The sequence below is a fragment of the Mirounga angustirostris genome, unplaced genomic scaffold, assembly GCF_029215605.1.
Source record: "Mirounga angustirostris isolate CCGP_5_RB_7025 unplaced genomic scaffold, mMirAng1.0.hap1 SCAF_1, whole genome shotgun sequence".
Taxonomy (NCBI): Eukaryota; Metazoa; Chordata; class Mammalia; order Carnivora; family Phocidae; genus Mirounga; species Mirounga angustirostris.
In genome coordinates this window covers 149,822,954-149,845,525 of record NW_026991709.1, presented here as the reverse complement: position 1 = coordinate 149,845,525, position 22,572 = coordinate 149,822,954, and the positions used below count along the sequence as shown (strand labels likewise).

The 22,572-nt window shown below is 46.4% G+C and overlaps 1 protein-coding gene across 3 annotated transcripts in view; it reads left to right on the top strand.

The window, feature by feature from the left end:
- ITGA9 (integrin subunit alpha 9) overlaps positions 1 to 22,572 on the top strand; it is a 344,586-nt gene that overhangs the window by 171,415 nt on the left and 150,599 nt on the right. For 2 of the 3 annotated variants that reach the window (XM_045904049.3, XM_054504511.2), the window contains exons 16-17: positions 4,959 to 5,108; positions 19,539 to 19,615. In XM_045904049.3, coding sequence (XP_045760005.1) covers positions 4,959 to 5,108; positions 19,539 to 19,615 — 227 coding nt within the window. The remainder of the gene's footprint in view (positions 1 to 4,958; positions 5,109 to 19,538; positions 19,616 to 22,572) is intronic. The other variant, XM_045904051.3, reaches the window with a different exon arrangement.

The window sequence follows — 22,572 nt, the reverse complement described above, 5'->3', positions numbered from 1 at the left end:
GGCTCATTTCGTCTGGTGTCGTTTAGCTGACAAATGATGTGTGTAATTATCTGTGATGTAATTAACATGTCTCTTTGCAAAGAACATTCTACAAGGACGTGACATGCTCTTAGAAGATTGTTTCTAAATGGTCCAAAGTTCTAATCCCCTACTGGCATATTTTGGAATGCATGCAGAGAAAAAGAAACAAAACAAAAAATCACAAAACATACAAACATACAAATCAGCTACATAAGCAACACCCGCCCACCACATACACACAGAAACTCTCAAGCACAAGAGCAAACCATTTTGCAGATATCCAGCTAGCCGTTGTTTTATCTTTAGCGAGGAAAAAGCTTCAGTGGGTTATGTAATTTTCATATATAATGAATGCAAATATGTCAATTGAAGAGTCACTGATGGCTTTCTGAGCATGGATGCTTGCCAGAGAATAATACATAGCAGACTAATAATGATACCTATTTCCATAAGATATTATGTATGGAGTAATCTGTTGTCATAATTAAAATCTCTAATCTCATCAAGAAACTTTCAGAAACAAGATGTACTGAGTTGCTCACCATTTATTTCTGCTTCTCATGACCGCATTCCCAGAGTTCTTTGAATTCAGCTGTTTTTCAGAGCTCTGTCTAGTCAGTGTTTATAACTGAACTCATCCAAAGATAAAGCTTTGTCTCTTCCCAGGGTAAATCTCGTCTCGTAAGACTCTTATAGTCCATTGTGCTTTTTGTAAAGTTTTGTTTAAAATTTTTTCCAGGAATTTTTCCCTCAGGTTTAATTTAAATTTTCATTTATTTTTTCAATTTATAGGACTCTAAATGAAATCACACTTGGCCTCAGTTTTTTCTCTCATAAAATGAGAAACCAGTTCTTGCTACATGTGGAGTTCATAATAATTCATTTTGTAATAGGGCAGGTTTTTTTTTTTTTACAGATTTTCCTATCTATCTATTTTCCTATCTGTCTATTTTCCTTTCCTATCTATTTTCCTCCTCCTATCCTGCTTGTCCCCAGGCCTGCCCCCCAATCAGTCTGCTTCCATTCTACAGCTAGAGGGATCTTTCTAGAACACAGCTTCCTCCAGCCTCCTCCCTGGCCTCTCTGCCTCCCATCTCACCCCTATCAGTGCAAGAAACCAGAGGGACTCTTCTCGAACACAGCCTCTAGCATCACCTTACCCTCCTCGCAATTCTTCCCAGCTCCCAGGATGAAGTCAGCACAACCTGTGAGTCCCCCTGAGATCCATTCTCTGCTTTGGCCTCTTCTCTCCCTAGTCCTCCCCACAAGCCCAACTTCCCCACCTTTGGGAATCACATGCAATCTACTGGACACCCCCTGTCCTCTCTACCCTGCTGGACCAGCCATGCTTCCTGCCTGCTCTCTGGCCGATGTCCTTCTGTCTTACGGCTGAGCCTGGGGCACCTCCTCTGGGAAGCCTTCCGACCCTTTGTCCAAATCAGATGTCCTTCATTTGTGTCTCCAAAGCCTCTTCTGTGCGTGTTGCACTAGATGGTCATTGCTTACCTGTTTCCCCGAGGGTCTTTCATCTCCGTCTCCCTTAGGGCCAGCACATTGCCTGGCATAAAGTAAGCACCCAATAAATTTCAAGTTGAGCATATGGTAAGTTCCCTGTTAAACCTCAACCACCACAAATTCTGCCACCACCCAGGGGGTGTTCTCTATGTGGCCTCCTTCAGCTTTCAGAATCAGGAGACTTCCTGTAGATTTTTAGTGCGAAAAGGTAGATTCTTGCCTCTTGGTCTGTCAAATAAGTGTTCAACGTTAGAAGTTTCAGTTCATAGTGGTGATTTTTTTTTTTTTTTTAAGCAGTAACATTTCAGTGATTACAGTCTCTGCCAGAAGGCTAAGCCTCCTCTATCCTAAGGAGTTCCTCCACTAATTGCAGTGTTGATCTGAGGGAAGCTTTCAAAAATGAAAAGGAAACCACTAAATGTTGCTGCTACTTTTCCTTCGCAGCTCAGATAAAACAAACACAGCGTGGGAGGGGGGATGTCCTCTTGGGGGTGTTGGCACCTTTCAGCATGCTGCACCCTCCTCTGCCTCCGCCCATGGCTCGGTGTGGTTTTGTTCCCTTCTGCCCAGAGCTACCAGGACATGTAATAAGAACTGTTTTTCCAGACTTCTTCATTAAAACAGGTTCTTGCAATCAGTGCCAGAGCATAGCATCTGCGCGCCTAGATGTCAGACTTCATGACTCATCCCCAATAAGCCACACCAGTACGGTTTCCCTCCACGGTGAGCCTGGCTGGGATAACTGCAGGTTTAGGAACAGTGCTGGCACACTTGTGTGAGAAACAGCCACCCCCCCCCCACCCCTGCCCCGTATCCTCTTCAGTTAACAGGTGATTTTTGAGGGTGACGTCAGAACCTAAAGCAGCTGGGAAAACCATTAAATAGTATTTTATGGACTTCAGGGAAAGCAGTTTTGCTTCTGGTTCTACCACTTGTTACTAGCTTTGGGGTGGTGCGTGATTATTTGAGCTCCTGAGCCTCTGTTGCCTCATCTACAAGATGGGAGCAATAATCTTACCAGCTCCAGTGGTATGCAGATTAAGTAACATAACATCTTGGCCCCAGTCTCCGGAATACATGCATTTGGTAGCCAAGAAACGATGAACTACTTCGGTCTACCCCACCCCCAGATTCAAACTTTCCCCCAAGAATAAAAACATAATGACTGACTTATTTCACTGTGAAGGATTTAAATGAAAAGCCTTAAGGTAGTCAACCTTAAAAACAAACAAACAAACACAGAAGCACTTATTTGTAAAACCATGAAGATCGCACTGGTTTTTTATTCCCCACACCCCCAACAGTCTTTAAACTCTGCTTAGCGGAGTCAGCAAGGCAGAGGGGATCTGTTTCCCAGGAGTATGTTTTGCTCCTGGAAAGGACATAGGTACTAAATATCTGTCCCTAAAATCTGAAAGTCAAGAAAATTTTCTGGAAGCAGTTTATCCAAAAGGTTTCCCCATCCCTCCCCCTGGGAGAGGTCCTATATTTTAGTTATGCTGAAGGATTGAATCTATTCCCCGCTGAATGCTTTCCTGAACACAAAGATATATCATCTCCTGGCCACTCAGGCCCCCACCCCCAGAGTCATCTGTCCCTCACGCTCCCCAGGTGTGGCCACATCTGGCTCCCCGCCCCACAGCACCCTGGTTCCCACGCCGCCACCTCTCCTGGGCTGCTGTGGAGCAATCCTACTCTGCCCTCCGCTGCGTGTGTCTGTTCCACAGTCGACCTTACCCTCTTTCAGAGGCAATTGTAATAGAAACAGAAAGAAACAAAACAAAATAAAAACTCTCTTTAACATTGTTTAACCTGGTCTCTGCCCCCCTCCATCCACCCTCCCCAACTTGATTGATCTCAGACCCTTTTATTTATTCCCTTCCTGAGGAACTGAGGTTCCTAGACCCCATTTTGGAGAATGCGGCTAATTTGTGGGCAGGCTGCCACCCATTCACTTGTTAAGGTGGATTTGAGTGCAAACGTTGGTCGGTAAGAGCATCAACAGTAACACGTCGTCGTGTGCTAGAGTTCTGTTACTGACTGGACCATCTCCAGCATTCATGCTAAGCGAAGAAAACAAACCACAGCATGCCACCAACTGCGATTCGCCTGCATCCGCTTTCACTGGACCAATATCCAAAACCTGACAGGCGTGCCTGCCTCTGGAGAGGGGCGCTGGGTGCCAGGGTGGGCTGGGAGCAGGTTCCTCACTGTGCACTGCTTGGGAACTTTAGAACTTTCTACTATTTTGAACACAGCTCTAATTGGCTCGAAATTCCACCAAACTTCACACAGAGAGTGGTCTGAAGTCCTCAGCTCTGCTCCTGGCTCTGTGATTGACTTCTGCCCACCTGCCCAGCTTCTCTCAGTCCCTGACGGGCCTGCCGTGCTTCTCTGCTGGCTCCCTGCCCATGACAGGTACAGAGCAGCGGGGACTTGGCTTATTCGTGCCACGTCTCAGATTTGCCCCGCTCCACTTGGAAGCCCAGCTCACATAGGACGTGCTGGCCCTAACACGGGACTGCCTACCCTGTACCCCTGCCTCTAAGAGGAGACCATTACACTGGGGGACCCAGAGTCCCCAAGAGATGGTGACACCTCATACCAAAAGGCCAAGAGCTCCAGGGTTGAATGCAACTCAAATCCTTATCAGCCTTGTGCCCTGGGGAACGTATCCTTGTAACTTCCTTTCCCTTTTCTGTATGATGGAGGATGAGAAGTCCTAGTTCACAGGGCTCAGGCATGTTGCTCATCTGTCTAGAACACCTGGTACAGTGCCCGGCATCTTGTAGGTGTCCGTTGTCTGTTTAATTTCTTCCCTTCCTTCCTCTCCTTCCTGTTTTGACTAGCAACCTGTCATTCATTCCTTTGGGTCTTAAAGTCCTGGGGTTTCAGAAGAAAGAACATAAGGCCAGAAATAAGACATTCAATCCTGGCTCCACCGATACCTAACCCTGGGAAGACAATAGGCTCCTCCGTGTCCTTGGATCTCCTGCCCCAGCACAAGAACCATATTTATCTCCATACAAAAGACTTTTGGTCATCCAGACACCACGGATGCAAAGGGTTAGCCTACAGCGTGAGTGCAGATGCTCTCCCGCCCGTCAGCTGGCTTATTAAGACTATTTGGAAGACGAGTAAGGTAATGTGTTCCATATGCTAAAGAGAGGATGATTTAGCACCACGCAAGGTAGAGTGGGGACGCCCCCGCTCATTAACAAGGTGACCTTGGACAAGACGTTCACTACTCTCCGCCTCAGTGACCTCATCTAAAATATGAGAGCAATAAAATCTTACCTCACAAGGGCAGGCTGTGAGGATCCTATGAGGCAATCCATGTGGAAGGTCTTGGTAAACTGTGAAATGCTCTGCACATGTCGGCCAGATTAGCAGTTCATGCGCCTGCTTGTTTATTGTTTCAGCGGCGAGTGCAGGACGTCATCAGTCCCATCGTGTTTGAAGCTGCCTACAGTCTGGGCGAGCATGTGACTGGAGAGGAGGAGAGAGAACTGCCCCCTCTAACACCAGTGCTCCGGTGGAAAAAGGGACAGAAGATTGCCCAGAAGAATCAGGTTAGATCCTTGAAGCTCATGGCCGGGACCCAGGGTGGCAGGTGCCTGCAGCGGAAGTTGTGGCCCTGGCTGCCTGGCACACCCTCTCTCTGCACCTCCCTTTCCTGATCTGCAAAATGATAAAATATATGGTTTGGGGGGTTGCGTCTAAGAACTATGTGATTTAAACACAGTGAGGCTATTCCCTAGCAGCTATAAACTTATAACCCCTTGGAGGTCATGAACTGGTTACTTGGCCCCTCAACTTGACACCTGTTCCTAGACCATTTCCAGAACTTAGGTCACATAGTAGGTGCTCACTAAATGTTTTCTTGGTGAGGGCATGAGAACGTCATCTTGTAGAAGTGGTGGTTGAGTTAGAAATTCCCAATCCGGGCGCCTGGGTGCCTCAGTGGGTTAAGCGACTGCCTTCGGCTCAGGTCATGATCCTGGAGTCCCTGGATCGAGTCCCGCATCAGGCTCCCTGCTCGGCAGGGAGCCTGCTTCTCCCTCTGACCCTCCCCCCTCTCATGCTCTCTCTCTATCTCATTCTCTATCTCAAATAAATAAATAAAAAATCTTTAAAAAAAAAAAAAGAAATTCCCAATCCAAGCATCCCTAGAGCCCAAAACAGGGCAAGTGCTGGTGGGCCACCCATCCTGTCTGATGCTCATCAGATTCTCGGATGTGCTGCTGTGTAGACGAGCTGCAGAGCCATGTCAGGTGCAGGCCCTCCAAATAGGAGTGAGCCCGGGAGCTGACTCGGCCGCAGTGCTGCCTGTCTGCCCTGAGCCGTCCATGACACATGCAGCACTACTATTCCAGAAATAGGCAAAGACACTGTGGTCCCAAGTCGGTTTTCAGTCTTTCCTCAACACCCAAGATCACCACAGATCCAGGACCCTGGTGGGGGGATGGTCAGGCAAAACTGCTTTTTGGCTAAACTAGACTTCTGTGCAGGATGGGAGCAAAGCTGTGGAACCACTTGCCGGCCCCACCCTCCTGCTGACTGTGCTGAGCTTAGGGGAAAACTCACTCGTCAAGTGAGCCATGCCTTGCAGATTACACTTGTGAACAAAGCCACAGAGGAGTGTTTGAGGTTTGACATGTGCATCCAGACATTCGATTAAGTGGTGAGATTTTTACCAAGGCATCCCAATTCTCTACCAAAGTATCTCCCACATGGTCTTGGGTCAGGTTCCCTAGAAGCAGAGCCTAAGGTAGGGATTTGGGAGCACATGGGAGAAACCTAAGGAAGTGAGGAAAGTGGAAGGGACTAAGCAAGGATGTGGCCTCAGCTAGGCTAGCCCTAGATGAGCTGGGGAACTCAGGAGCATAAAGTACACCAAAGAGTTTTCTTCTTGAGGCAGGGGGGCTGGCCTTTTGTGTCCCATGTTAGTCCACCATTGCCTGGCTATCCCATGTAGAAAAGGAGTGTAGGTCTCCTTGAAGGAGAGCCCCTTCAGCTTTGGATAGTTCTCTGGGGAAGGATGCAGATGTGATCCATTAGCTGCCTGCACTCACATGAGCTGGGGGATAGGTGGCAGTTGTACAGGGATGTGGGCAGGGCTCCCAGTGCCTGCTACACACATACACACAACCTACTGGCAGTACTGACTTTTTAGATCCTTCTTTTGATTTTGAACATGAACTTCTTTCATGAAAATACAGGTACCCTGGAAGGGGGCCAGTATGTCCTGCTGGTTATTGACACTTGGAGTAGGCTGGAGTCTCAGTGAATGAGCGTGATCAAAGCCAAAGATGCAGGGACAGATTAATATTAAAATGCCCTTCTTGGTCACTTCTCTTTCAAGATGGCCACATATGTTTATTTCACCCATTTAAATCACCCATTACAGTGATTATAGATGAGTTAATAGGGACAAGGAGGAGAACCCAGTGGGAGAAGGGGCATCAGTCAGCAAGAGAGTCATAATTTTCTGGAGTGAGTGAAGATGGAAGAGTGTTGGTGGGTGAACCTTATATACATAGAGGAGCTGGGTGTCCATCTACCCAGGGATCCAGAAAGGCTGCATGGCCAAACCAGCAGTTACAGAAGGGTGCAAGAGTGACAGGTGGGACTGAAATAGGGAAGGAAGGGGGGGTATTAAGTGAAACTTGGTAAGTGGAAGAGTTGATGTTTCACCCCTGTCCTTGTCCCTATATACTTTAGGCATGGGGAATAGCAAGCAACCAGGCATTTTTCTTCTGTAAAGAATTTAGTAAACTGGTTGAGATAGTGTGAGTTGGCTGGTTCCCCAGAGGAAAGCCTTACCTCCCCTGGCATTTAGAGGCTCCAGTGTAAGTGCTAGCTTCCCCTCCTATCATTCACCCAGACACATCCACAGATTATCTAATCAGTCCTTTTGCCTTATTCTTAAATACAAATGGACAGCCAGTGGTGGCAACTGCACTATTGAAATGTGGTATATTGAAAAAGAAACAAAATAAACAACAGAATAACTGACTTAGAAGAAAATAGATTATTTAGGGAATAGAATAGATTATGTAAATTTGAAAACCACCTTAAAATAAATACAAGGAGATTTAAGAGTATATTCTGTCCATTGGGAAATGGTTAGAATTCTATTTCTTTTTGAAGGGAAGAAACAGAAAAAAAGAAAAACGTTCTTAAAAATAACTCTATCATTGCAGAGACAAAAATTTAATAGGATAAGAAGATGATGGTAAGAAATCCCCTAGTAAGCAGAGCTAAAAGACACATAGAAAAGATAGCTGAAAGATCAAATTACAAGGTCCTATATTCAAGTAATAGGAATACCAGAAAAAGTAAACAGAGGAAATTTAAAAAGTTATGAGAGAGACAATAGAATAAAATTTCCCAGAGGTAAAGGACATTATTTTTTAATTTAATGGTCTCACCAACTTACAAGCAGAATAAACCCAAAATATCCCAGACACATCATTTTGCAGTATCTCTGCTCCTAAAATTTAAGGAAAATTCTAAATGCTTCCAGGACAGGGAGTACAGGATGGTGATAGTGGGGGATATATGTCAGCTTACAACAGAAGTACAGTCATACTAACTAGACCATCAAACTCCTGATTAGCAATATTAGAAGTCAGAATATGGTGAAATAAAGGCTTCAAATTTCTGAGAGCAAGTGATTTGAAACTCAAATTTTATACTTAGCCTAACAGTCAAGTATGAGGTCAAAATACAGTCATTTTCCAGACAAGCAAGGACCATATAGTTTACCTCCCTAGGAACACTTCCAAGCAAATAATCCGAGATGCATCCAACAAAACAAAAGGGTAACAGCAAATTCAAAAAAATAATGGACCAATTTACAACATAGGATCAATGAACTTCGGGAAGAATAAAGCCAGCAATAGGCAGAATAACAGAAAATAACAAAACTTTAGGATACAGTGTAGAAGAAAAATATTTCTTCTCTAAATAAGAAAAAATAAAGGCAATCAGAAACTCTCAGAAAAATAGAAATATGGTCAATGTGTCATGGTTCAAACATAGAACAAAATGTCATGGGATTTTGAGCAAGTAGAGGAGTATATGGAAGAGAAGGACTTTGATACTAGAAATATTCTTCCTTAAGTGAAAGTTGAATATTCTAGGAGTTGAACTTTGCACCTGTAGAAGACGATATGTAATCATGACACTTGTCTTGGTTCTACTGTGATCAATAATCATGTAGCCAAAGTAACGTTAGCATTATTTATTGATTTTTAGTATACTATAAAATGTAAATGTCCTTAAATTTGACTGTATAGAGGTAAAAATAGAATGACCAAAGTTCTCTTAATTTCTTAAATTGGTGGGTCAAAGGTATTGCAAAACTTGATGAAACAAGAAATACTACTTAAAATCACAGAAGTCATCAGTGGAGTACTACTTCTTAAATTGTGGTTGCTGAACCAGCCGTGTCAACCTCTTTTGGGATCTTGTGATAAATGGAAATTCTTGGGCCCCACCCAGACCCACTAAATCAGAAACTTATGGGCCAGGCCCCAGCAATCTGTCTTTTAACAAGCTGACCAGGTGATTCTTTTTTTTTTTTTTAAGATTATTTATTTATTTATTTATTTGAGAGAGAGAGATAGCAAGAGAGAGCACAAGTGGGGAGGAGAGGGAGAAGCAGGCTCTCTGCTAAGCAGGAAGCCCCATGTGGGGCTCGATCCCAGGACACTGGGATCATGACCTGAGCCAAAGGCAGTCACTTAATCGACCGAGCCACCCAGGCACCTCTGACCAGGTGACAGCAGCAGATGTTTCAGAACCACTACAGGAGAGGAGCTAAGACTAATGATTTGCCTGTCAAAATTAGGAAGGCGGAGGAGAGAGAAATTCTTGTCCATTGTGGCAGGAATTCAGTAAGATAATGTCTAAATCTGATTAATCATCAAAAGAAATATATGTGGACATGGGTAATAGTTGTTGCCCCTGGAGAGAAGGACTGAGTGTAAGGCGGACTGTGGCAGGGGGTCATTATTTTTTTAAACATGTGATTCTTTGATTGAAATTCAAATGAAAGAAAAATATTGTTCTTAGATTGGAAAGATTTTCCAGGAGTCTGGGAAATATTCTGGGAGAGTGATCCTGGCTTTTTCTCCTTTTCCTGATTAGGTGGTGGGGGGTGGCTAATTTAATGATCATCCACCATGTGTCTTCCAGATGTTGATGCAGCTTCAGGGGGAGAAAGATTCTGAGAGCAAGGCCCACTCCAGAAAGTAGAGCTGAATTTCAGCCCATGTGTGTATTTATGACAGTTCCACAAAGAGCATCTAACCTCTTTCCTAGGAGAGAATAACCTCTTTGGAGCAATTCAAGTCATGTTGCCAGATAACATTAGGATTTAAATACTGTAGCATCTTGAACTAAAAGGCACCGAGCCCATGTTGGTACGCGGGATTTTGCAGCAGGGTGAACTGCCTCCTGGGGATCCTTTGGAGTCGCAGGCTGCCCTCCTGGATGGTGGAGTTCAGGCGGAATAGCTGCACAGACAGTGTGTTTACCATGGAGGCAGTGACTAGAGCCTGTGCAGTACATACTCCCAAGGGATCTGCGACTTTCTGCCGTGAGTGGACAGGCAGGAGGCCAAGGCTCCCCTCTGCTGGGTAAAGAGCAGTGTTCTGTGTCCAAATCCTACTCAACGCAGGTGCTAACCTGTGCAAGTGAATAATAGTGCAGTGGCCACCAGTGCTGAGAACCTCCTGGAATCCTGGGCACTCTGCAGACCTCTGTAGGACATTCAGCCTGATAAGCATACACTTCACCTTAGACATTTAAGGCAAATTGGGACGTCTGGGTGGCTCAGTCGGTTAAGTGTCTGCCTCCAGCTCAGGTCATGATCCCAGTGTACTGGGATCAAGCCCCGCATCAGGCTCTCTGCTCAGTGGGGAGCCTACTTATCCCTCTGCCCCTGCTCGTGCTTTCTCTCTCTCTCTCAAATAAACAAATAAAATCTTTTTTTTTTTAAAGATTTTATTTATTTATTTGACAGAGAAAGACACAGCGAGAGAGGGAACACAAACGAGGAGTGGGAGAGGGAGAAGCAGACTCCCTGCCGAGCGGGACTCGATCCTGGGACTCCAGGATCATGACCTGAGCCGAAGGCAGTTGCTTAACCAACTGAGCCACCCAGGCGCCCATAAACAAATAAAATCTTTAAAAAAAAATTTAAGGGAAGTAGAGACCTACCTCTCCTCAGGGGATATTCAATACAAAAACAAGCAACAACAACAACAAAAAAGCAACTCGTTTTATCCTTTAACCAGAAGAGTATTTAAAAGGATATAATAAATCCAAAAGCAGTTCAGTCAATTGAGTGTCTATTCCATGTAAGACCTTGATAAAAAGAGAAAACATTACTGCCGTCAGTGGGCTCACAGTGCAGGGATAATGTGTATAGAGAAGAAAGTGAGATTCAGATTAGTGTGTGTGTTTCACTCCAGAGACCACTTCCAGCTGAGGAGAAGGTGTTTTGTGGAGAAAGGGAAAATGGGCTGGAGCCAAGGAAGAAGTAGGATTTGGACACTCAAGGCTGGAGGAGTTTGACAGGCTAAAAGAGGAGGAAGGACTGATGGATACTAATGGTCTTCCGTGTGGCTGAATGTCTAGTGTCAGGGAAAGAAAGGGGAGGGACCATGAAGACTGGGACTGCAGTCATGCGGTCTAAGGCCCTTGTTCACTGGCCATGGAGCCAGACTTGATGCTGTTGGGAACAGGAGACCATTACATAGTTTTGCGTGCGGGGAGATCAGAGACGTGCCTCAGGGAGACTGGTCTGCCTGGGCCTGAGAGGCACTTGGGAGCTCTCACAGTGGCCCCAGGAAGGCCTTGCTCATCCAGTGTGGAAGACCCAGAGAGCTGACTCATTATTAGTTCCTAGTGGTCTCAGCTGCTGAAACAGTATAGAACAGAATGAAAGAATCCTGCAAGGCCCCACTTGGCCTGTGTGCTGGGAAAGAAGCAAGGCTGGCATTGGATTTATCACCTGAGGGGCCCTTACCTTTCCCCTTTAGGGGAGCATACCAGTGGCTATGACAGAAACCCTGTCTTCAAACTGTCTACACAGAATAGAGCTTTGAAAGCTCTAATTGCTCTCCAGCTTTCTCAGGAGGCCCCCAAAGACCTGACTGGGGCTGGACTTCCAGGTCGCCCACTGTGCAGACAGATGGCCCCCCAGAGATGTCCACCCCCTAACTCCTGGAACCTGTGAATACAATAAACTACATGGCAAAGGAGACTTTGCAGGAGTAATTGAGGTCATGGGCTCTAAAATATCGGGAGTCATCTGGATTATCCAGGTGGGCCCAATCTTTCTCCAGCTAGAAGCAGAGGAATGAGGTCAGGGAGATGAAAGAGAAGGAGTCAGAGATTTGAAGCATGAGAAGGACTTGATTGGCCTTTGCCAGTTTTAATGATGGAGGTGCAATTTGACAAGGAACATAGGGAACCTTCAGGGGCCAAGAGAGGCTCCCAGCCAGCGTCAGCAAGGAAACCGGGACCTCAGTCCTACAACCACGGGGAACTGAACTCTGCCCACAATCTAAGTAAGCCTAGGAGCAGATTCTCCCCCAGAGCCTCCAGAGAAGGGCCCAACCCTTGACACATTGATTTTGGTTTTGTGAAACCCAGAGCAGAGAAACCAGCCAAGCCCTAGAGAGCTGTGAGATGATACATTTGTCTTGTTTTAAGCTGCTAAGTTTGTGCTCCTGCATTACGGCGGCAGTAGAAAATCAATGTGCTCCACGCCCCAGAGAACCCCAGGGCTTCTTTCTTCCCTCGGCTTCTCTGGGGAAGGAGCATAGTCAGGGTCTCCCAGAGTAAGATCAGGGTCCCAGGCCAGGGCAGAATGTACTCACCCAGTGGCATGGGACAAGTCACTTAGCTCCTGAGAGCCCCGCTCATCACCTGTCACTTGGGGTGCCATCATCTCCTCCGCCTACCTGGGGGTGATTGTGGGACTCTGTGAAATAATACATGAGGAGCATTGAAATGGTGAGGCAGCATTAGATTCTGCTCTTCCCTTCCTGGGAAGGACAAGTCACCTAGGCTCTGGAAGCCTCTGTCTCCTCCCCAGTGAGTGGAGGGGACAAGGCAGCTTCACAGCATCATCGTGAGGAAAGAATGAGGCAAACAATGGGAGCATCTGAGCAGGGCTGGAGGAAACAGTGCTCCACTGAAGCTGATTCCTTTCTGCTGGGGGTGTGTCCAATCTCAGCTGGTCCATGAGCAGGTTCCCTGGGTAGGAGGCAGTGACACTATCTAAGGGCTCTGGCTGGTTCTTCATATGCACCTCTCGTGATCTTCAGCACTGGTCCTTGCCTATCAGGCTCAGAGATGCCCCTGTCCTAGAGGGGATGGTATGGGGATGATCTACACTACCAGAACCTGAGAGCCAGCTCCCCCAGCACAAGCTGGAATGCTGTGTGAATCCCCACCTCTACACTTCATCTCTGCTGCCACCACTGTAGTCCAGGTCACCATCGTTTCTCACCCAGACCAGGTCATTTCTCTTTATAATGCCTGCCACCCCCCCTTCCCCCCAGTTTCTCTCTGCCCTTAGAAGAACATCCAGACTCTTGTTAAGGTCCACAGACCCTGCACAATGGGGCCCTGGCCTCTCCAGCATCATCCAGTGCTAGCTACACGCTGTGGACCAACCACCCTCAAACTCGCCAAACCCTCTTCTGCCTCGGGCCCTTTGCACATGATGGTACCTCTTGTAGAAAGCTCTTGCTGTGTCTTTCTCACAGCCAGTTCGTCATTCTTCGGGTTCCAGTTGACATATCACCTCCTCAGAGAACTGTACTCCAACTATCTATATTCCCTGACTTAACTATTTGATTCCCTCATGAAATGTGTCACAGTTTGTTACTATTTTGTCTAATTGCTTTTCTGTCTCCCTCACCTGAATGGAGGCTCAAGAAGGCAGGGATCTATTTTGTCTCATTTTCTGTTGGTCCCTGGAAGCTGACACAGTGCCTAGCCCTTAGTGGAGGCTCAGGAAATCTATCTCTGTTGACAGCCCTTCTGAAAGAACACAAGGCTAGGGCTTCCTGCAAAGGTTGGACATCATATCAGAATTTCTTTGCTGACAGATTCAGCAAAGCTGTATAATTTTTTAAAATGTGCTTTATGAACTCTCTGGGAATTCCTCCCAGGCAGGAGAGCATGGTGTGGGATTCAGGGTGATTCACCTAACAACTGTAGTACGTTTGTGCACGCGTGAATGTCCTTTTCGAAAGATAAGATGGAGGTGAAAGAAAAGACATTGCCTGTGTTGAGAATACTCACTTTGTCTTGTTTCAAGTGAAAAGTGAGCTGTTTTACTCTAATGTGAATTTTGAATTATGCTGAAGCCATACATTTTGGGCCTCCATTGTGCTGGAAATCGTCACCATCTGTCTCCCCCACCCACCCACCCACCCAGACCCCTCAGTGCCTGCGTGTGTGGAAATATAGCCCAAGCCTACGAGAACTCACTGTTTGTTCAGCCTGGACATGAGGTAATAGTTTCACAGGTGAGGTGCCCAGCTGCCTTAAAATGCCAGCTCGAAGGTTTATTTTCATTATCATATAAATTATGATAACCAGACTTCTGTGGTCAGTGAGGAGGCTGAATTACATGTCTTCCTCACACGTAGTTGAAGCTAGTTGGCTTTCACTAGTGACATGCTCTCTTTCTTCCATCCTCCGGACCCGTCAGCTTTGTACCGTTCCACAGACTCTTTGTATATGATAAATAAATAAATAAATTTTCAAAAAAGAAAAGGAAAAAAAATAATAAAAATAAATAAATGAGGCATAGAACACAAAAGATTCCAGGGTGAAAATCAAGGGAGAGCATTTCGGGACCTGGGAGGCAGAAGGTCTCCAGGAGCAAGTTTATGGCTGATATTAAAAGGCAGAGGTTGTAGGGGGACGTGAAGTGTGGCCTGTAAAAGGCCAGCCAGGCCCAAGCAGTCCTGGAATCCAGGTGAGCCCAGAGGCCAGGTGCAGTCCCAGGTGGGCCAGCTCAGCTCTCTGCTCAGTTTCTCACGGGGGTTGAGCTGGATCATGGGAAAGAAATGCTGTCTCTAGGCAGAGGGGACTGTGCTATGAACTGCAGGGCCATGGAGTAAACCGAAGGATACCCCCAAACAGAACTAATCACTTCCAGTTTTTCCATAAAGACATGAGGCAAAATCGGTGCTGTGTTTGGTTTAGAGGAAGACCGGCGGGACTCTTGTTCTTCCCATGATTTCAAAATCTAAAAGGATAATTTGTACAGACCCTGATATAGAAGGAATTCCTCCACTTTAATTTTGAGTATTTGTCTTTCATTTATTTCTTTGGACATGATATTTTTTAGAAAGCAACTCTGTGTGTATGACCTGATTTTAAATCCCAGGCAATGAGATATTTCCTTTCTTCATTTGGGCACAGGGCTGAACCCAGAAATCCTGGGACCACCCTGAGCTCACATTAAAGACAGTGTTGGATTCTGAAAAAAAGAGCCTGTTGAAACAGAATTGGAAAGAGAAACCTTTTGCACTCGGGTGATGGCATTTACACAAACAATTTTTTGACTCTGTACTAGGTGCTCGGGGTTCCAGACATGATTTACATGTGGCCGGGGCCTCTGGGAGCTTCTATGGGACTGGGAGGAACAGCAGTTCAGAAATGTACCTCCTGTTGTCCAGGCAGAGACCCTCTGCTAAGTCACGTTGCCCGTCAGAAAATGCCTCGCTCATGTTAGCTTAAAAATAGCCTTCTTGTTTGGTGCCCTTGGGGTGGGATTTGAAAAACATATATTCCCACCCAGTCCAGTTGTCCTATTTTCTCAGGCCTCAGCATGGATGTGGTTGCCACAGCAACCATGTAAACAGTAGCTAATCTGTGTCAATGATTATATATATATATATATATATATTTTTTTTTTAAAGCAAATATCACCAAGTCCAAGAAATTGACCCTCCTATGAACATGACAGCTGGAATAGGTGAAGAATCCTACTTCCTGTTAGATCAGAATGAAGATTTTTTCCAATGCAATTTGAGTAGGAGAAATGGGCACCCCAAGGCTTGAGTACCTAGACAACTTCCTCTCTGAAGTCAGTCTTGACCAGGACAGCCATTGAGCTGCCAGCCTCATGCCACACATTCCCAAGGCTGCCTTGGCCTTGGTGGCCACAGCACTGGGAAGAAAGCACAGCCAGCTCCAGCCTCTGTACTCTGGTTCAGAGAGAACTGTAGCTTGAGCTGGATTCATTGTATTCTTTTTTTTTTTTTTTCTTTTCCCTGGCCTGAAGAGAATGAGGAAACCAATAGCCAAATGTTCTAAAACAGGAGTCCACAAACAAAGCCTGCAGGCCAAATCTGGTCTGCTGCTTATTCTTATAAATAAAGTTTATTGAGATGCAGCCATGCATGTTTCTTTACATATTGCATATGGCTGCTTGCACACCACTAGTTTCAACAGAGACCATATGGCCTAAAGCCAAATGTATTTATTAGATGCCCTTTACAGAAATAGTCTGCCAACCCTGTTCTAAAAGAAACAGAGTAAGGATTTGGGGAGAAGGAAAACTATTCTCCATGAAAACCTGGGTGAAGACCAGGGTGAGGCAGGAGCCAACATGGAAATGCAGTCCATGAGGCTGAGGAGGCTGCTGGGTGTCCCCAAGTCTCTAAAGCCTGTGGCGGGAAACAGTTGTCTCCTAAGAGAAAGGGTTCACCTCTTGTAACCAGAGAGGAATTAAAAGATGGTGGCTTCTCAGATCTGTTTCTATTTTCCAGAAAGCTTCTTCTGGGTAAAGAAACCACCTCCAACCAGTAGGTGGAGGCTGGAGGGAGGTGGGAGAGACCACTTCCAAGCTGGTGGGGCATTTGTCCGATGCAGACAGCCAAGCTTGCGTTTGCCCAGAACACTAGGGAGATGGGGGGCAAAAGTGGGTGGAGGAATTTCTTAGAGGCCCTGGTTGGCACTCAGGGTTGTTCCTAAGAGGAAAATTGGGAGTCTGGCCCATTGGCTTCATGGGGAACCTGTACTCTTTGTACTTAGTAAAGGAGAACTAGTCTTGACTTGCTCCTGGAAACTCTATGTTGTCAGCTGGCATTCTGAGGCCTCAGTCTGCCTACCTTCTGCCCCAGAAAGATGTTTTTCAGTTCCTCAGGGAACAGTACAGTCATTTGCCCAGAGAGATAAATCCAGGTCCAAAGCACGGGAACTCTGAGTTTCAACCTCAGCCTCCCCGGTGCCTGAGGCAAGTCTCTCGACTCCCTCTGTCCTGCTATTTTACCTATAAGACAACTGCTTTCCCAGCCTGGGAGGGTCTTTGCCTGAAGCCTGGGCTTATTTTCATTTTATAACTGTGGAAATTGAGTCCTGGGCTAATTTCTAAGCTGGTGCTTCATCTTCTCGAATAGGTCGTGCTTAATTTTAGCGGGTGAGTGTATGCACTCACATAACATGTGAGCATACATATATGTGTGTGTGTGTATCCATGTGTATACATCAACATACATAAATGGTGGACTCAGTGCTTGCCTTTGTTGGGTGGAAATTTAGCAGCACTGGAAGACCTAAGCCGGTTTCAGGGATAGGTTTAAATAGTAGAGTACAAGGGGAAGGCAGACCAAGGACAATGAGCTTTCACAAAGCACAGGCTCCTCATCAGGAGGCCCTACACTTGCATGTTGCTGAGGGATGGGTGCTACAGCTTTGGCGTTGATGAGCAGTGTATTAGCATTGGCCCAGATTGGGGCATCCACCATGGGGCTCCCCATTCCACTGGTCACCCCATCAGAGCACCACGTGGTCCTCCAGTGTTGGCCAGACAACTTCAACATGCCAGGCTCTGGAGACAGGCACAAAGGTGAAAAGGACCGATACGGTCCCCATCTTCATGGAGCATAATTTTAGCAGGGGAGATAAACAGGAAACATGTAGTGATAAACTCAATTAGTTATGACCGAAATGAGCAGTAGCAGGAGAAAGTGCCCGGAACTATAAGAACTTACAATGGAAGCCTGAGCTCATGGGGGACTCAGAGATGTGGTTTTGATTTGCTCGTGGAAGGATGAGAGGACACACACTGGGTGAACCAGGTGTAGGAACTGGGGACCGGCTTTGGTGGAGGCCCTGCTTTTCCTGCGGGAAAATGGAAGGCTAGTCTGGGGTAGCCAGCACAAGAGAGCCAGAAGACAGAGGTGAGGAGGGCAGGGATTAGGTCTTGTCAGATTGTGTGCCACAGGATGATTTAGGTCACATCCTTTTCATCACTTCTCACCTGCTTCCCACCCCACATCCAACGATGGGGAACTCAACTGTCCCTCTCGCCTGTGACCCTGGAAAGTCTCGCACCAGGAGGAGCCTATCAGCAGGGGCAGGGCTGGGTATTGTGGGGCCTGAAGCTTATATAATTTGGGAATAAAGTTCCTTTGAAGAAAAATGTGAAATTACAAAAGACAAAGTTAGGTGCAAGGCCTCAGTCAGGGCATGATAGGGAGGGACCTTTAGGTTCAATTTCAAAGGTGAAGCCACCTTTGGTGCTTTTCCCTCATTCCTACCCTCAGAGAGCCTGCCTCTCTCACCTGAGATATCTGTGCAGTCCACATCCACTTCCTCCTGTTCTCTCCTTGCTGAAGACGGCAAACAAAGCACCAGTGTCTTTTATGGAAGTCTCCTGGAAATCTGGCTCTCTCCTTCCCCCCAGTAGTAGCCAAAGGAACATGGGAATTTCCTTTTGTTGCCCAAGCCTTCTCTGAGTTTCTGCCCTGCCACAATCAAGGCAGGGAATGTTGGCTGGGCACTTTATTCTTTTGGAAATGTGACGCAGAAATATGAATCTCCACAGGCAGAATTATTCTGTCTGGTAGGTCTAGACTGTCCGTGGGCCAGCGAGTTCACTGGAGTCCGCATTGGCGCTCTGGGAGCCGCCTGGACGTACCCCGTGCCATGTGTGGGAACAAATCACTTGGCGCTGTGTTCTGTGGTGGGGAAAACCCCACAAACATGAGCAGTGACAGAGGAGAAGTTTAATAGTGAATGACTTACAACTAAAAAAATGACAACAGGCTCTTCTCTCCAGAATCCAGAATGATCAAAGCCACTTCACAGTAGTGAGGAGTGTCTACGAACGCCGGGAGCCTGCTGTCCGTAGATTAGACACGTCAGAGAGCTCCAGACCAGTATGAGGGAGGGACTGGCCAGCCCGCTGTGGAGCGTAGGGGGAAAACTGTAACTCCTCCCCAAACGCCACTCTCCATTCCCCTGCCAACCTCCACAGAGAGGCCCAGCTCGGCACACTGCACAAGCCCTCTGGACAGAGGGCAGGCTTGGCACACTGAGCGTCCGGCCCCAGCACTGGGTGGGGCTTTGGCCATTGAGGTCCAATCTGGGTTAGAGGCCGCCCCCCACCCTCCACCCCGGAGACGTGGGAAAGGGTCCCCTCAGCCCTGGTGTGATGCCCTCAGCCTAATAGCCGTATGGCCTTTGACTTTTCTCTTTGGAACTAACCATTATAATATCCCATCGCTCAGGCAGAATCCATATCAAAGAGAGATTTTCTGCCTCCCCAAGACAGCAAACAGAAGAAAATGACCACACTATAATCTAAGAATTCTTTACACAGCTGGATTATTATTCATGCGCATCTGAGAGCATTTAAAGATCCTCTCAAATGTGGAAAGGACACCTGTCAGGTACCCTTCTTGAGGAACCTACTTGAAGAAGCACTTCAGTAGACTGAGACATGAACCACATAAGGAATGCACTCTGCAGCCCAGGCCCCCACTGATGTGGGTTTCCCCTCACCCCTGGGCCTGAGGAGGAGCCCTCACTGTGGTGGGGGGCTGGCTTTGTGGGAGGGGGGGCGTGAAGCTTCCACAGAAAGAGTTCCCCTACTGATTTGGAAGCAAGTAGTTGGCTGGTATTTGCTCCTTTGCCATTAAATCCTCTTTCCTGCTGTCTCTCGCCCACAGACCATCTTTGAAAGGAACTGCCGTTCAGAGGACTGTGCTGCCGACCTGCAGCTCCAGGGTCAGCTGTTGCTCTCCAGGTAACTCAGTGCTCCTTCGGCAACCTCGTTCTGGGAGGCATGTTGGTCGTGACCCCAGCCCTGAAGCCTGAATGTGCAGGTTTCCCCCTGCCCCACAAAGAGGATAACTAGAGTTGGTAGGATACAATGGTATACAATGGTATTTTATAACTTAAAAAGAAGTATGTATATTATACAATTTTTTTAAAGATTTTATTTATTTGAGGGAGATCAAGCTAGGGAAAGCATGCACACTGTGCGAGAGCAAGAGGGAGAACTTCAAACAGACTCCCCCCTGAGCCGAGCAGGGAGCCCGATGTGGGGCTCGATCTCAGGACCCTGGGATCATGACCTGAGCCAAAGGCAGACGCTTAACCAACTGAGCCACCCAGGCACCCCTACAATAATTTTAACAACAGCTATCATCTGGTGGGGATAATCTGCTTTTTATTTCATTTATAGTTCCACATATCTCACTGTTTAGCCTGTATTTCTGATTCTTGTGAGTATTTGCGTGATGGAGGGGGTATTTTATACTCACTCATTGTATTAGGTTGAACCGTAAGAAATTGCCAGTATTTAACTGGGACAGTTCATATGATTCGACTTACTATTATATAAAGATTCTTTTAATTTTTCCCCCCACACTTAACAACGGCATCTGCTTTCACAACAGGTGAAGGTTCTATGGCAATGGGAGGGGTGCAGGAGAGGGGCAGGTGGTGCTGATCCAAGGGAACAGTCTCTATTGTTTCAGGCTTCCCTCCCACAGTACAAGAGGCCCCCAGGCGAACGTAAACCACACAGAGGCCTTCTGTTTCCTCTCTGTCAGCCTTTTATTCTAGATGTCTTGTAGAATGAAGGTGCTGGTCCTGAATCATTTGGCCACATTTCAGAGAACGGTTTCCTTTCAAGACAGTTCCTTCTGAAAGATTGTTTTAGCTTGAGGGCCAGAAAGCCTCCCCATACGTTTATTACCATTTCTCAAAAACAGTCCTCACTTTTTTTTTTTTAAAGATTTTTTATTTATTTATTTGAGAGAGAGAGAATGAGAGAGAGCAAGCACATGAGAGGGGGGAGGGTCAGAGGGAGAAGCAGACTCCCCGCCGAGCAGGGAGCCCGATGCGGGACTCGATCCAGGGACTCCAGGATCATGACCTGAGCCGAAGGCAGTCGCTTAACCAACTGAGCCACCCAGGCGCCCCAGTCCTCACTTTTGATAGTTATTCTCCAAATGCCATACTATGTCCCTTATTTGTAACCATGAGAGTTAAGTTTGGGTTGGATGTAAGAAATATCCCATCGTGAACCAGTGACTGCACTAAAACACTTACTTATGTTGATAAATAATCTATTATTCATCAAAGGAAAGTAATACTAAGATTCTTTTTCTTTTCATTTATTGGGCAAAAGGTGATGTACCACCACCACCTCCCCCCCCACCCACCACACACACACACACACAAATACTCCTCCAAGCCACTTAAATGTTAATTAGCATTACTTTGACTTAGGACAAAAGTGGTAGATTAAAGTGGCACATGTTTTGCCAAGCTTAGAAGATGACTTCAAACAAATGAAGTGGATATTGGAATTTTAACATTAAGAAGTTCCTGGGCTTATTAGAGAAACCAGTTCTAAAGAAAGTTCATAAATTATCAGGTCATTACTTTTAGTTTTAAATAGGTCTTCCTAAAAGTGTCTTGGGGACAAAGTAACATAAAACAAAAATACACGGATTTGTTTTGTCTTGAGTCAGATGGTTAACGTTGGAAGTTTGTGTTGGATCAGAAAACTTTGTGTGGTGGGAAAATGTTCACTCACTCCAAGGTTAAATATTAGGTTAGGGAAGTCCTGATGTTCTTACTGCCCATTGATGGACACAGTCAAGTTTATCTCTGTTCAATTGTGCTTTCATGTATTAAGATGTAAGACCCAAGGCTCATGGTCAGTAAAGCACCTTGTGGTTAAAACTGCTTCTGCTGCCCGTCAGGAGTGTTGATCAGAACCAGTTCTGCTCTGTGGGCCCCATAATTGATAATCTGAGTGGCCGGGACCCAGACCTCCATATGTATCAGCGAGCTATAGCCACAGAAAAATGCTGCATAACAAAGCACCTCAAAACTCAATGGCTTAAAATAGCAGTCATCTATTCTCATGGCTCTGCAGGTTGACTGAGGGTTGGCTGGTTCAGGCTGGGTTCAGCTGGATCTTGGCTGACTTGCCCATGCATCTGGGGTTCAGCAGAGGGTAGGTTGATTTCAGCTAGGTTCAGGTGACCCAGTTTAGCTCTGCTTCATGTGTCTTTCATTGTCCTGCTGGAACCACTCGGCCAGCATGGGCGTATTCTTCTCATGGCTTGGCGACAGTGCAAAGAGCAAGCAGAAACATGCAATAACCCTTAAAGTCTCAGCTCAGACCTGGCGCACTCTTACTTGAGCCTTATTCTGTTGGTCACAGCAAGTCATATGACCAACCCCAAAGTCAGGGGACAGGAAAATATTCTGTGTCCCCTTAATGAGAGGAAATGCAAAGTCACACAGCAGAGGGCAAAAGTCCAGGGAGGGGTGAATTGGGACCTATAAGTCTGTCTGCTCTCCCATGTGAAGAAGAGGGGCTGCTCTCTTTCCTGATACCTATAGTTTTCAGGGCTTTTTCAGCCTTTCTGGTAATTCCATCATCCTTGATTCAGACATGAGAGCTAGAGACTGGGTAAGGAGGTTTTCTGAATCTCAGAAGCGGTGTCTTTGGACGAAAGCTATGATCCTTTCCTTAAGATGAGTTATTTCCCAGCAGGCCCCCCCTCCCCGGTCTCTCAAAATAGCCTTTTGTCTGGATCCCCCATTAAACCTTCATTGTATCTTGGGCCCATAGCTGTCCCCAAAAGAGTCATCAAAGAAACATTAATTGGTAACTGGATGGGGAGAGATACAAAATCAAATGGTGGTTTTGGGTACATTGGATTTCCCCAGACCTTC